This window comes from Phalaenopsis equestris, unplaced genomic scaffold (assembly GCF_001263595.1).
Source record: "Phalaenopsis equestris unplaced genomic scaffold, ASM126359v1 Scaffold000002, whole genome shotgun sequence".
Classification (NCBI taxonomy): domain Eukaryota; kingdom Viridiplantae; phylum Streptophyta; class Magnoliopsida; order Asparagales; family Orchidaceae; genus Phalaenopsis; species Phalaenopsis equestris.
The window spans coordinates 7,618,314-7,634,808 of NW_018164444.1; the positions used below are offsets into that span (position 1 = coordinate 7,618,314).

Genomic DNA, 16,495 nt, shown 5'->3' on the forward strand with positions numbered 1-16,495 from the left:
ATTTGTCTGCTCATTTCAGAAGAATGAGTTAAGTATGATCAGCCTCTTTTGTTTGCATAATCATCACCATCATCATAATCACCCTTGAAATCTTCATTATTTCTCCCACCCTTATTAAAATTGTATCTTCCCCCGCTACCAAAACCACCACCGGCACCTCCACTGCCAAAGTCATCACCACCTCCACCATGACCTCCGCATAACCTCCACCACCACCATAACCGCTGCCACCGTCGTAACCGCCGCCGCCAAAACCAGCACGACGTTCAGTGGCAAAACTAACTCGAACAATGCGTCCATGTAGTTCCTAGCGAACAATCAACAATACAATAATCATTTTCAAAACATGAACATAGATGGCTTATAGTGTGGTTGTTGAAAAGAATAAACAGTATAGTTAAAATGAACTCTTTAATCTATTTTCATATCTATTTCCATATCTAACATCTAAACTTTACTTTTTTACATTTACACCATACAAATCTATCATATCACATCAAAAACATCACCATTTTAATTTTTAATGCATGAGTAAGGTGAAATGTATGTAAAAAAAGCAGTTTAGATGTTAGATATGTAAATACATAGGAATGGAGTGGTATGGATGTAAATCTTCCAAAAAACAATCATCTAATAAAGAAATATGCAGTAAAAAATTGAAGAACCTTTCCATCTAGGGCTGTCATGGCAGCAGAGGCCTCTTCACCAGATGTGAAGCTTATAAAACCAAAGCCTCTTGACCTGCCAGACTCCCGATCAGTGATAACCCTCGCTGGAACAAATTTGATCGAATTTAGTTTAAAAAAATAACCATTTTGATCCCTAAAAACTTAAAAAACAACAAATCATACCGTCAACAACTTCGCCGTAACCCGAAAAAGCGTCTCTAAGGCTCTGATCATCTGTGCTATAAGACAGTCCTATATCCCGGAAAGAGTTAGTAAAACATTCTTGAGGCATTTACATGCATACCACCAGATTCCTATGTATTTAGGCATTGAACATCTAAACTTTGTTTTTTTACATTTTTACCAACCAACCATTTCATATCATATAAAAAAATACCACTGTTTTAACTTTTAAAAAGTGAAATACACATTTTTCATATGAGGTGGTGGCATATATGTAAAAATTGAAGTTTTAGGTGTTAGATATGTAAATACATAAGAACTGAGTGCAATGTATGTAAATCATCCAAAATTCTTACTTGGAGATAGAATTGATGATCAAGTAGGAAGCCAAACCTCCAACAAAAAGTTTCGAAGACGACATGCATCGCACTACCTGATAGATTGATGGGTTTGACGGCACTGCCTTCTTGAGGAGGCTCCCAATTTTATTGGTAAAAGCCATTGCTCAGAGCTTTAACATAAGTTAAGTATCATGATATTACCACAAAATGTAAGCAGTTAAGCCCAATCAAATAGAACAATTTCATAAATTTCAGAAAAAAAATGATAATAAATTTAGAACATTTATGCCCCAACGTGTGAAATAACTGAAGATTATCAAATAAATATTGAGCATCGAGAATGCGTCGGCATGAATCTCAAGGAGACCCAACGGCTCACAAGGTAGAAAAGCATAACTAAGAAAGATAAACCAATAGAAAACCGAGAGGCTGACTTATCTAACCGGACGTAATAGTCTGAACCAAAAGCCAAGGTCAAAGCCCGACTATCGGAGTCAGAGCCAACAAGACTAAAGAAGTCAAAATGGTCCGAGCCCGAACCCATCGAACCAAGACAGGACAGATAGACATGCAAGCCAACCATCATAAGAAAGCTCATTGCATCCAGCTATCAACCTTTCGGTAGATCAGACCCGAGGAAAAACTCAGCTCCTCGGTACCATCAATAATTCCACTGACACCCTAGAGACACCTTATCAAGGATAGAGAGGTAACCATGTCACAAGAAGCCTAAATCATCCATCTGACTCTCCATATTGGGAAGTGAGTTACCTCTTGGGTTACTGAGATTTACTATCTGCCCAATAACCTAACACACTTAGCCAATAAAAGCTCCTCACAAGAAATCGAAGGTCGACAACAAGATTAGATCAGCTGATCGACAAAGCCTAACCAATCGAGTCAGTTATGCCGACCCAAAGTCAATCGAAGGCCGACCAACAAACTTGACTCAATATAGCTGACCGAGCAAACCTCGTCAGACTAAGACCTATTGAGCTCAGCTGACCGAGCCATAAAATAGCCCAGCCATAGGCCCATACATGTAAAATACCTAAAATATCTAATAACTTCCACATCAAAGTGGGGGAAAACATGTAACTTCACATAATGTGCCCATTTTCCTATAAATAGAGCATTATTTTATTAAATAAACAAGACATTTTACTGTTCATTATTGTGCACCCCTCTCTCTCCAGAATCATAAGACTGAACTGTTCATTATTGTGCACCTCTCTCTCTCTCTCTAAAAATGCCATATAAGAGTATCAAGACAAGAACTTCAAATAATTCTCTCACGCAGTAGAATAGTTCATTAAAATGATAAAATTTAACAATTTGCTTACAGAGATAGCTGAACACAAACCTCTCTCTCTCCTCTCTCTATCTCTTAAATGTTTATTTGAGAAAAAAAAGCTATATTTTGCTCATGGATAATACAATTAAGAAACACAAAGATAAACAGTAAAAAAAAAAAAAACATTTTTTATGCAATACATTTTTTATGCAATTCTGCTCTATGCAATTCTGCTCTACATAATGCTTAAAAAGAACCATATTAATTGAATTACAAACTACTTCGAGCAGACAGATCCATCAATTAAAATATTAATATGCATTGAATGGACATCAACTAAACTAGTTCAGCTTCCGCTTGATTATAAATAAGCCTAAACCCTAAAACAATGTTTTTAAGCTCATTCGTTCGTTTCCAGCTAAACAAGCACAGAACTGAGCCGAATCACAATAAGCATGAACAAAATCCAAAATTTTACTCCCTCTCCTCAAACTAAATTCAACCTTAGCAAAACCAATTAAAGGAGAACAACAAGAGCAGCAATACGAAGACACCGAATTCAAAGCAATCATGGTTAAGGAAAGGAGAAATAAGATACCGAAAGAAGTAAGAGTTAGGGTTTCGTTCCCTTTAGGTCACCTCTTCTTCTACCTCCAGCTCGGTTCCAAAAACCCTAGAATCCCCTGGTGTTGTTCGGAGAGGGTTTAAGGTCTGCGCATTCGCCGGCTTTGCTTATTTTTTTTGTAAACTAGAGTGAATTCTGGCCGTCGGATAGTACATATCTCAACCACGTTCACTATTTGATTTTTTTTTTTTCTATAAAAATTTGTCAAATTTTGATTTTGGTAAAAAGGTTATATATTTATAAATAAATAAATAAATAAATAAATAAATAAATATATATATTATTTTTTTCATCTTTTATTTTATTATTATTAATATTTTTTCTAGATTAAACCAAAAAGTATCAAATCCGGATCAGACGTATCTTACGACAGAAAACTGTCTATCAAACTGTCCATCAACTTAACATTTAATGAGATATATGACACTAAAAAATTACATATTTACAATCAACATTGTCATAAATTTGTACATGAAAAGGAAAATTATACTTTTTAAAAGGTTTAATATGATATTAAAAATTTAGGTGATACTGCATGCATAGAGGAATGCTTAGCCGTTAGATTTAAATTTAATGATTTTAATTGCCTTTATTTGGACAATAATGATCTAAATCAAACAATTAAAATGTATATTTTAAAGAGAGTATTTTGAGTGCTTACAATAGAAATATGTAATCAAAATAATCAAAACATAATAATTTCCATGTAAACAAAGAGCTCGTTTATATATATACCCCTCAATTTCTATATATTTACATATCTAACAATCAAAATTTAGTTTTTTATGCAGATGTGCATGCCGTTTTTCTAAAAGTTAAAATGGTGATATTCTTGATGTGATGTGAAAGATTCGGATGATATAAATGCAAAAGAACACAATTTAAGTGTTGAATATATAAATATATAGGAATTGAGTGATATTTATATAAATGCCCCTAGTATTATTTTTGACACATTTTATACATAGCAAACATAAGAAATTTACAGAAGGGAGATTTGCTCATTCATAGTTTTTTCTTTCCTGTTATTTTTGAAAACTTTGAGTGAAATCTTCAACTTCGATGAAACTCCAATTAACACCTGAAGCCACCAACAGCACAGCATCAATCTCCAACAATACCTGCTGGAGATTTATATTGTAAACACAATGAATAAGACACATTCTGCCTACAAAGAGGTAATCAATGCCAATATATAAAAAAAAAAAAGAAAGAAATGCAAATATTATTTGCATGAATGACCTTCAGGGCTGCCTAGACAGCTCCACAAGCCGAAAAATCTGACAAGTTAGTCTTCGGAGGCACTCAAACCATTTCTACTGAGTGTTTGAATTATAGCCTCCAATACTTTGATGTCACCATCTCTCTTAGATATCTCCTCTTGCTTTCTGCGCAACTCCTCCATATGTAGCTCAAACACCTCTGAAATTTTACAGACAAATAAGCAGTTTTTGTTATCAACGATAGTTGCAAAATCTACTACTAATAGAAAAGCTGACGGATTCGTTTTGGCACGTATTAAAAGAGTCCAGCGAGTAAATTGACATTTTTATAGGCTTGGAGGTTAAAATGACCCTCTATACAGAGACCAAAGACCATTTTGACACTCCTCTCTTTTCTTCCCCATAGATATGATTTGCATCCACTTCCGATCAATTGCATGAAAATTTACTCGCATGTTAAGCATCATACTAGGGGTGGATCCAGCGTCAATGACAAGCTAGATGATGCGATCTTCATCTATAAAGTCATATCATGCCTTAAGACTATGGCCTTGAGAGTCAAGAACATCTTGAACCTCATCTTTGCTGGCCAAGTGATGGAGGTTGAGAGAGTCAAATAGAGGCGGGGCGGTGAGAGCTTGTGGCATGGGTGGAGAGGGTATTGTTGAAGTGGGGAGATTTGGTGACTTGAAATACTGAGTTGGATTGTTGGTGATTTGAACGAACTTAGACACGGCTTGCATAGGGAGATCAATCTTTTGGATCATGCACTTGCTCTCACATTCATTTTGATGCACACAAGTAATCCTTCAGAATTACGTGCCAAAATAGTCCCCTAATTATTTACATGGATTTTAATCTCATTCTATAAAAGTGTCAAATTAGTCGCCATACACTCACCGACCTATGTTGAATATCTGTTTTTTTTAAGAAAAACACTTTTTGATTTTCATATTTAATACGCTTTACTTGAGTTAAATTTTTACATTTAATAAAGTTTAAAAATTACAACAGTGACAGGAATAAAGAAAATGACTAACTTCGACATGAAGCCACCCTTGTTGTGTCAAATCACAAAATCATGACTAGAGCCTGCCAGTCCCGCACATCTTCGCGAATAGTTTTAAGATAGAAAAAGGTCATGTTATTTTAGACGGTCATGTTATTTTAGACCATTTTGTACTTCACAAGTTAGGTTAACATCCTCAAAAATTAAAAAAAAAAAGCTTAAATAAACGGAATCTCAGGGGAAGCAAGTTCACGACAAGTGTGAATTTGTTATGAATTCATGTCCTACTCGGCAAAATATAAATTTTATTCCCTGAAAGGCATGCTTATATAAAAGGAATGATAAAAAGGAGTAATTTAATATTGGAAACTTTACATATATACCACTCTTCCTATGGATTCACATATCTAGCACCTAAACTTCAATTCTAACATATATGCCATCTTACCTACACAAAAAAGGTGTACTACACATTTTTAAAAATTAAAATAGTGGTATTTTTTATGTGGTAAGAAAGATTTGAGTGGTATAAATGTATAAAGTAAATGTTAGTGTTAGATATATAAATATATAGGAATTGGGTGGCATGTGTGCATGCCCGCATGCCCCTTCAATATTTCAGCAAACATAAAGTATAAGTAAGCCCGAGGGAGCCACATACTGAATATTATAGCACATATCCTTAAGAATCCAATAATTGTGTAGAAAATAGCACAGACAGCTGTACATACTCGTAGTGTTTTCCAACTCTCTGGTAACATCCTGGGCACGTAATTCAGCAGCTCGCTGTGCTGCCTCGGCTTGTCGTTTCTCCGAACGAGCACGAGCAGCTGCTGCAATTGCGGCATCTAATTCTCGTTCCAAAGTTCCCACCCTCTGCTCTAGAGCCTGATCAAAATTACAAGTACATGAAGAACAGCAGAAATCATATAGAGCTGAATCTAAAATATTTAAAAATTGATGTTTTGATAGATGCATAGAATTACAAAAATCATATAAAGATGCGCCTTCAGAAAGAACTGCAGTTTATTCAAGTAGTAGTCACAGACCAAACTCTTTCTTTACACATCCTTGACATAATAGATCGAGATCCCAGCTTCCTAATTAACCGTAGAACAGCTAATGTATGCATATTCTGACAGTTGCAATTTTTATAAAAAGGGGCCACAATAAATAATCAAAAATAAGAAGAGAAAAAAAAAATGCAATAAAAGTAAAGTCCAATTCATCTCAAATATTAATGAAAAAAGAATCATGTAGTGTATATATGTTCTACTACTTAGATGTTGTCTAGGCGATATGGCTCCAATGTCTAAAGTGTAGTAATTTGGAGCACGCCGTGGTTGATCTCGTATGATGTGTTCCTGCTCAGGCGCATCCTTCCCTTCTATTGCAGCAGACTGCTGGACAAGAAATGATATAAATTGGTGCTCCTTCGGTACAGAACTGACAGTAAGCCCTCAAAACTATAGCTCCTAAGAATGTAGTGTGGCAATGGGCATCCATAACTGCCCCCTGGTGCTTTGATGTAGATGATCCGACAACAATACAAGATCCAAACTTTCATACAACCTCGCTTATCACAAACATTGTTCAAATATCTGTAACAATACATGAGTACTCCAAGGACAATTCCATGCTTGGAGAGATCAATATCATTATTTCTAATGAGCCAAATTTACCCTATCAGGAACCTTGAGAAGTATATGGTAGAAAACAAGGCAATATAGTACTCCTTGTAACACACTACCGTGCCTCGTACACCAAATCTCATAGAAATCGTATTACATACAGCTCTCAGTCATGGTGAATCTGGGTTCTTACATCTCACCATTACGAGAGTCAGAATTTGGATCTTTCATGCTATTGAAGAATGAAGAGGAGGCATAAGAGAAAAGATACAGGATTTTGATTTCTCTTTGGAGCATTATTTATAAGCTTAAAGACAATATTTTTGCTACAGGATAGGACTCACTCGGCAATTGCTTGTGTCTAGAGAAGAGAAAATTTTATATACTATTCAATAAAAGGGCCGTTTATCAATAAGAAAGGAACTACGTGCATGTTCTAAAAGGCAACAAAATGAATATAGCGACAAGCTAAAAAACAAGAAACATTCTTGAAATAGGAAAATTTACATACATACCACTCTATTCTTCTGTATTTACATATCTGAGTTCTAAAATTCAATTTTTACATATATGACACCTTACCTATACATGTAAAGGTGTATTCCACATTTAAGAAGTTAAAATAGTGGTATTTTTTATGTGATAGGAAAGTTTTGGGCGGTATAAATGTAAAAAGCAAACATTGATCTCCAACCAATATTGAGTGTTAGATATGGAAAAACATGAGAATTTGGTAGTATTTGTGAAAATATCCCTTGGACATAATGTGCTCACGCTAGCAGTCTCCTCAAACTAAAGCAAATGAAACAATTAGCTCCAACTTGTCACATACATTAAAAAAAAATAAAAATTAATGTGGGACTAAAGCCTTGTGTGACAAATACTTCCCTCCAGTTGATCTCCAACCTCTTCTCTAACTCCTCACCATCATAATGAGATTGTAACCTCCTCTTCTACCCGGTTATCAGCTCTGTAAATGTAAATAAGAGAGGAACTGTTAATGGCTCATGTAATAAATAATTAAATTCAGCACTTAGTCATCTTTCCTTTAAGCCTCTGCAGTTTGCTGCTTTCCATTTTTTCTATATCTTTCACTTCACATGATATTGGTATCCACATCTGACAACATTTTTTTGCTTCACTAAACTTCGTCTAATGGCAGCACAGTTGACAACTTCAACCTCTTCACCATGGACGAAGCCAACATTCCCCTCTCCTCTACTTTCTCATGGCCAATGCCAAGAGCATAGACACTAAACAGCTCACAGCTAATAACTAACTCATTAGCCGGTCTCAAATCCTGAAATTCTACAAAGAAAATGACTTTGATTGCTTCCTTGATGGCACGTCACCATGTGTATGAAACACTATCGATTTCATTGAAAACGTGCTCCAAACCCACACTACTAAATGGTAACTAATTGATAAAAATGTAGTAGGAGCTCGCTACTCCATATCCCCATCCATCCTCCCATATGATCTCAATCTAGAATCAACAAGAGATATAATATTGACAGTGGCTAAACCGCTTCAATCAATCAATCGTTCAAGTGTTATTTAACTAAAAAATAAAGTATATTACATCCCTATAAGAAATTAGACCGTGCCCCAATATCGTCTTGAGATAATAGCGATCGTTGATGGTATTAATATTGTCTGCTTAGATTTTTACAGCGAATATATGATTGTCTACATCCTAAATGAATTACACCCTCTAATCAATCTTTCCAATGGCCATTTGCATTAGGCTCAAGCCAATCAATCTGTTTGACCTATACTCTTTTATTAGCAGCGAATAGATACACAGTTCCACTGATGCAGCCAAAAACAGAACAAATCTGATTTTGTCTTGCATGCCACTCGTGGTCGGGGAGATCAAAGCTACTCCGAGGGTCGAGGTCGAATAAACAGTGAAACTTGCAGGAGAGGTGGTCCACCCATGAATTCTGGCGGGGGATGGCTGCACCTCATCTACTTCTGTAACATACCAAACCTATGGCAAAGGACACATAATGCTTGTTTGCTCGCATTGATAAAAATTGGATTATTTTTAGACAAATCCAGGCTGCATAGTGGATTATAGACTTTGGAGCTTCTTCATGTTTAACTTGCAACTTAAATCAACTATAACACCCTTCTCGCTATCATTGTCAAGAATGAGCTGTGTTTGGTAATGCTTCTTTTTAAGCTTCTTTTTTAATAACCTTACATCTTGAATGAAGTGAAAATCAATATTATATGATTTGACCTCAAAAGCAACATATTTTTCCATGAAAATTAGGGCAAACACGAATTTTATTTGACGAACACCAAAACAAAACAATACAATACAAATACGCAAAGGATAAACACATACAATTCGAGAGGTAGGCGATCACTCATAATTCCTACAATTCGAGAGGCACAAAATTTCTCAGAAAACCTAAACCTAAGACTCACAACTCAATCTCATGCATAGCCCTAACCCTAGACATAAGAAACCTATTTGTACCCAACAATAATAATAATAAAAAAACTAAATTGTCCTTAAACGTACAAAAGACAAATTTACGCTCAGGCTAGGCTCTAATATTGCTCCCTCCAAAAAAAAAAAAAAAAACACATTGTCCTCAAGGTGAGAAAAAGAGTGTTTCTCCTCCCCCATAGATGTCTCTATTTCTTCATGCTCTGCTCCTCGTCATGCACTATGAGAACTTGTAATTTTGATCCTTGCAACGGTGCCATGGGGTAAACTTCTCATCACACCGAAAACATAACCTCTTCGCTCGCTTCTCCCAAATCTATGTCTTTGTAAGACTTGATTGTTGTTCCCGATCGTGGTCCATTATTCGTGTCCTCTATAGCGTCTTGCCGAACTTCCGTTGTTTGATCTTTTGGTATCGTCGTGGTTATAATAGTTCGATATGACGTTCCATCAGTGTTGCTCCTGCTGGCCTTCTTCATCTGATTCTTGTCCTTTACCATCTAAGTTAGCTCTCTCCCTCAATCCCCGTGGTCATAATAGTCGGAGTGTTACATGTATATCGGGCTTAAGCCTTTCATGAAATTCCTCTACAATCCTGCTTCAGAAATTCCCCACGCTCATCTCGACAATAGTTCAAATTTTTTCCTATATTCCATGAACATCCCCTCCAGAGTCGAGGCATAGAATTGCTAGTGATGTCTCCTTCCTGAATAACTCATAAATGTTCTGACAAACAATGTTTAAATTCATCCCATGATCGGATCAGGTATCTAGCTTTCTTCCACTGAAGCTAGGCTAGGACTTTCCCCTCCAAACACAATCTCACCTTCATGAGCTTCTCCCCTCCACTAACCCATTCACCGTGAAGTATCGCTCCATCCGATACACCCATCCATGTGCATCTTCTCCCTTAAAAATAGACATCTTTAACTTTCTAACCCTATCATCTCCACTCCAGCTTTTCATACCTCCGTTGTTTCCCCCATATATCTAGGGTAAAACTCTCACCATCGATCATAGCCCTCTCCCCTCCTAGCTTCCCTCCTTTCTTCTTCGTGCTCCTCTATAACTCTTGCATAATCTCATCTCCATGTTTCAGCCCAACTTCCTTCATCAGAAATCTCAAATCTACCCCCCATCAGAGCCCTGAGAGGGGGTTTGTGATTGTGGATGTTTTCCTCCTCGTGTTCCTCAGGCGATCACTCATAATTCCTACAATTCGAGAGGCACAAAATTTCTCAGAAAACCTAAACCTAAGACTCACAACTCAATCTCATGCATAGCCCTAACCCTAGACATAAGAAACCTATTTGTACCCAACAATAATAATAATAAAAAAACTAAATTGTCCTTAAACGTACAAAAGACAAATTTACGCTCAGGCTAGGCTCTAATATTGCTCCCTCCAAAAAAAAAAAAAAAACACATTGTCCTCAAGGTGAGAAAAAGAGTGTTTCTCCTCCCCCATAGATGTCTCTATTTCTTCATGCTCTGCTCCTCGTCATGCACTATGAGAACTTGTAATTTTGATCCTTGCAACGGTGCCATGGGGTAAACTTCTCATCACACCGAAAACATAACCTCTTCGCTCGCTTCTCCCAAATCTATGTCTTTGTAAGACTTGATTGTTGTTCCCGATCGTGGTCCATTATTCGTGTCCTCTATAGCGTCTTGCCGAACTTCCGTTGTTTGATCTTTTGGTATCGTCGTGGTTATAATAGTTCGGTATGACGTTCCATCAGTGTTGCTCCTGCTGGCCTTCTTCATCTGATTCTTGTCCTTTACCATCTAAGTTAGCTCTCTCCCTCAATCCCCGTGGTCATAATAGTCGGAGTGTTACATGTATATCGGGCTTAAGCCTTTCATGAAATTCCTCTACAATCCTGCTTCAGAAATTCCCCACGCTCATCTCGACAATAGTTCAAATTTTTTCCTATATTCCATGAACATCCCCTCCAGAGTCGAGGCATAGAATTGCTAGTGATGTCTCCTTCCTGAATAACTCATAAATGTTCTGACAAACAATGTTTAAATTCATCCCATGATCGGATCAGGTATCTAGCTTTCTTCCACTGAAGCTAGGCTAGGACTTTCCCCTCCAAACACAATCTCACCTTCATGAGCTTCTCCCCTCCACTAACCCATTCACCGTGAAGTATCGCTCCATCCGATACACCCATCCATGTGCATCTTCTCCCTTAAAAATAGACATCTTTAACTTTCTAACCCTATCATCTCCACTCCAGCTTTTCATACCTCCGTTGTTTCCCCCATATATCTAGGGTAAAACTCTCACCATCGATCATAGCCCTCTCCCCTCCTAGCTTCCCTCCTTTCTTCTTCGTGCTCCTCTATAACTCTTGCATAATCTCATCTCCATGTTTCAGCCCAACTTCCTTCATCAGAAATCTCAAATCTACCCCCCATCAGAGCCCTGAGAGGGGGTTTGTGATTGTGGATGTTTTCCTCCTCGTGTTCCTCGCATTCAATCTCTTTTCCTTTCGATTTAGACAATGAATCACCAGTCAACCCTTGGATGAGGATTGCAAATTGAACTGCCAGTGGGGTCTTGGATGCAATTTCAATAAGTGGGGTCTACCATCACTACTTGTTTATTGCTCTTCCATGTAAGTTAATTTTCACAAATATACAGTACTTATATGTGGATTTTCTATCAATTGATCTGACATGATCAACATTAAGAAAAGCTTCAACATTGAGAAGTCAATTCCTACTGTATAGTATATCTTTCATAGTTGAGTTCTCGATATCCCTGAAGATATGCAAAATAAATTCTGAATACTTTTCTTTGGGAATTTGCATTTCTTGACTCAAAACTCCCATAATAAAGGAGGTATATGATTAGGTGACGATGAGATAAATCAATTCAACAACCAAACTATAATAACAAAAGGCATCTAAGAAAATCACTCTTTCATAGCAAAATTTTAAGCATCAATATAAATATTGACAAGCTTGGAACCTAAAATATCAATTTCCTTAAGAAGAATAGTGGCATATTTTCTTCGATATAGGAAAAATGTTTTTAAGCACATTCCACTTTCATACAATATGCAAGATGACCCACCTTTTTGGTCAACAAATGCTTCTGTGGTGGTGCTTTCGATGACCCCTTTTAATCATTTCTTGCAAGTAGAACACTATCTACGTAGACTATTAAGATAACCAAGCCATGTAACGTGTTTGAGGAAGATAGAGTAATATGGTGTATTCCTGTGAAGGCCTAACTTAGCGAGAATTGTAAAACTTGTTGAACCATGCCCAATATTTTTGCTTGGCCCATAGATGATCATGTTGATTGTTGAGCTCGTAAATTCTAGTTTACCCCTTAGCAACATCCCTATCCCCAGAGCAACATCCCAAAAGTAAAATATTCAGTGGGTTTACTATATAAATGGTTATTGTGAGATCATCTTAAAAGAATTCATTACTCGTGTTCATTTGCAACAATGACTAATCATAATTAATAGTGACTAACAAATGAATCTGTATGAGTTGAGCCCTGTGCCTGAGGATTTGTCAATGTGGACGATCTCATATACTTTTAAGAAAACTTGGCAACCAAATGTGCATTCTATCTAAGGATGTATTTAAGATTGAATTTGAGCAAATCAAACTTGGCTCAAACAAAAACTACTAAAGTTTAGCTTGAATCAAAACTAAATTATATTTCAAGTTGAGTCGATATGATTTAATTTTGAGGCAACAACAACAACAACAACAACAACAAAACATTAATCCCACCACGTGGGGTCATATTTCATTTAGTTCTAATAAATTAAGATCATTTTTTATACAATAAGCCCAAGTCTTCTTAGGTCTACCTCTGCCTTTCTTAACATAAGTCAAATCTAAAACATCTACTCTCTTAATCGGATCATCAAATGGTCGACGTTTAATGTGACCAAACCATTTAAGACAACTCTCTCTGTTTTATCCGTCACCGGAGCTACACTACTCTATTACAAATATATTCATTTCGCATTTTGTCTCCAATTGTAAAGCCACTCATCCGCCTAATCATTTTCATCTCGGCAACACTTAACTTGGTATTATGCTTCTCTTTTAAAGGCCAACATTCAACGCCATATAGCATTGCAGGCCTGACCACCAACTTATAAAAATTCCTTTCAGTCTAAGCGGTACTTTTCTATCACACAAAAGGCCTGAAGCATTCCTTCAGTTCAACCAACCAACTTGAATTCTACTATTAACATCCCCATCTACATCACCATTGCTTTGACAACAGACCCGAGATATCTAAATCAATCACACATTTTAATAATTTGATCACCCAAAGTGACACTTCTGTCACTAGAGCTACTACCACTAAAATTACATTCCATGTATTCAGTTTTAGTTCTACTCAAATGAAGGTTTTTAGACTCCAATGTAGACATCCATAATTCAAATTTTTTTCTGGGTTTTTTCATGGGTTTTTTTTCTCGTCTTATCCATGAGAAGAATATCATCAGCAAAAAGCATACACCAAGCTACATCCTCCTGTAAATGTCCAGTAAGACCATCCATAACTAAAGCAAAAAGATATGGGCTTAAAGCCGATCCTTGATGTAATCCAACAAAAATAGAAAAATATTTGAACACAAGTAACAACTCTAGTATACATACCTTTAATTACTTGAATATAAGTCATATCAACACCTTTCTTCTCAAAAACTCTCCAAAGTATATCTCTAGGAACGTTATTGTAAACTTTTTCTAAATCAATAAAAATCAAATATAGATCCTCCTTATTATCTCTGAACTTCTCCATCAAACCTTTCAATAAATGTATAGCTTCCATAGTAGACTTGCCCGACATAAATCCAATTTGATTATGAGAAATCTTTGTAATACGTCTTAACCTATGTTCAATTACCCTCTCCCATAATTTTAAGTATGACATATCAACTGAATTCCTCTATAATTTGCACACTCTTGTGCATTCCCTTTATTCTTAAAAATGAGACCAAAATACTCTTTCTTCACTCCTCAGACATCTTTTAAGTTTTTTAAATAATATTAAAGCTTAATAAGCCAAGAAACTCCAAAATCTCCTAAATATTTTCACACTACAATTGGGATATCATCAGGTCCCACAGAATTTTCACCCTTGGTTTTCTTTAATTCCTCCTAAACTTCTTTTTTGCTAATGCGACGGTAAAAATGAAACGTTTTATTATTATTCACGATATTAAGATCATTAAGGTCGATCGTATTTTCATAAACTTCATTAAAAAGTTTATCACAATAACTCACCTACCTATGTTGAAGATCTTTTTCTAAGAAAAATAATTTTTGATTTTTATCTTTAATACATTTTACTTGAGTTAAATCTTTGCTTTTTTTTTCTCTTTGTTTGGCTAGTTTGTACATATATTTTTCATCCTCCTTGATATCTAATCTATTATAAAAATCACCAAAAAAATAAAAATTTAGTCAATCTTATGATAAGGTTCCAAGAGATTTCCTTTGGAGAGTTCTTAAGAAGAAAGGTGTTGATATGACTTATATTTAAGTCATTAAGGATATGTATACTAGAGTTGTTACTTGTGTTCAAACTGGCAACTCAAGCTAGCCTAAAATCCAAAATTTTTTAAACATGAAAAATGTTATATTCTTCACCTTAATACTTTTTTCTGAAATAATAAAGACTAGAAATCACAACACCAAATAATATTTACTTAGTGTTAAAAAAAACAACATATGTGTATATACATTTTTTGAAGTTAACTCCGAGTCATCTTCGGTAAGATCCACCTTGGGCTCAAAATATTATCAACTTTAAAATTACACTCATGACTTGACCTGAACATTGTTAAATGATATGATTTGATTCTCAAGAAAAATTGCAAACCATATTTGAACTAATCAGCAAATCCGTCCAGATAAAAATTGATTATGCAACGCCAGAAGAAAATGCAACTAAATACTACGTGTGTATCCATACACGTTCAACTCAATAATAAAGGAGCCAAATCAAAATAAGCTTTTTCAACTAAACTTCAGCTAGCTCTTAGTATTTAACTAGATGTTTAAAAAACCAAGCTTAGCAAAGCCCCAGCTCTGTCACTTTCTTCTCGTTTACAATTTAAAAACCTTACCTGAAGAATCTAAACACTGCCTACAAATTACTTCTGAAGAATTTTATTCTCTTACCAAAAGAAAAAAAAAAGGAAAATTACATATATAGCACCCAATTCTTATGAATTTACCTATCTCACACCTAGACTTTCATTTTTACACAAATAGCAGTTTATCTATGGATGAAAAGATGGATTTGACCATGAAAAGGTGATAATGAGCGCTTTTTTTCAAATTGATGATATTATGATCTGCTTCTGTGCTTCACACAATACCCACTGCCAATGAATGATACGATTCGAAAGCATGAAACCCTAAAAATCAGCATCGCTGGTCGGATTCAGTGTTTTACAAAAAAAACAAAAAAAAAAAAAAAAAAAGACGTTGAGTGAACGAAAAGAGAAGAAGACTGACCTTGATGTTTCTGGCCTGTTCAGCGATTAGGTAGGCTTTGGAAAAGGTTTCATCGTCCACGAAGACGGCCTTCTTGGCGAGGATCTTCTGCAGCGACTCTAAGTTTGCGCTCATCTCCGATAGGTTGACAATAGCCGCTTTCCACCTCTCGCCACCATCCTTCTCCTTCTCCGCCGCCATGGCGCCTCTTTCTTCACCTAGATGAGTCTGCAGAGATCTCTCGCAGTTCGATTATACTGGTGCGGCATTTAAATAAAGACCAATTCTCATCTATTTACATCTTTAACATCTCTCTTACTTTTTTTTTTCTCCATACATTTATACCACATAAATCTTTGATATCAATTATTTTAAGTAAAAAACACATATTTCCATCTATTAGTCTTTGACGATTGCTTAATATATATAATTCCGAGTACCGCATTCTTAAGTTAATTGTGTAAGAGAGTATTCGAATTCTGACCCGAAGAGTCTTATTCCGTGAATGCTAACCAATAGTCAGCGTAAGCAGCACACTCGTGTGTTTATATATATATAT

The 16,495-nt window shown here is 35.9% G+C and overlaps 2 protein-coding genes across 5 annotated transcripts; both read right to left on the reverse strand.

Annotated features, from left to right (window-relative positions):
* Positions 1 to 9: 9 nt before the first annotated feature.
* LOC110018034 (glycine-rich RNA-binding protein 3, mitochondrial-like) lies at positions 10 to 3,281 on the reverse strand. Its single transcript, XM_020715253.1, is given in 6 exon segments — positions 10 to 199; positions 202 to 307; positions 666 to 772; positions 852 to 920; positions 1,245 to 1,362; positions 3,126 to 3,281. Coding segments are annotated over 5 exon segments (552 nt in total). The 5' UTR covers positions 1,354 to 1,362; positions 3,126 to 3,281; the 3' UTR covers positions 10 to 38.
* A 717-nt stretch (positions 3,282 to 3,998) lies between these two features.
* LOC110030486 lies at positions 3,999 to 16,228 on the reverse strand. Of its 4 annotated transcripts, none has more exons than XM_020733231.1 (4): positions 15,958 to 16,228; positions 6,075 to 6,231; positions 4,377 to 4,533; positions 3,999 to 4,235 (listed from the first exon to the last, which is right to left on the reverse strand). In XM_020733231.1, the coding sequence occupies exons 1-3, from the start codon at positions 16,135 to 16,137 to the stop codon at positions 4,400 to 4,402; spliced, it is 471 nt and encodes a 156-aa protein (XP_020588890.1). In that variant the 5' UTR covers positions 16,138 to 16,228; the 3' UTR covers positions 3,999 to 4,235; positions 4,377 to 4,399. The 4 variants fall into 4 exon arrangements, with proteins under 4 accessions (XP_020588890.1, XP_020588896.1, XP_020588880.1 ...); XM_020733237.1 differs by having other exon boundaries at positions 3,999 to 4,192; positions 4,354 to 4,533; XM_020733221.1 differs by having other exon boundaries at positions 4,354 to 4,533.
* Positions 16,229 to 16,495: the final 267 nt, after the last annotated feature.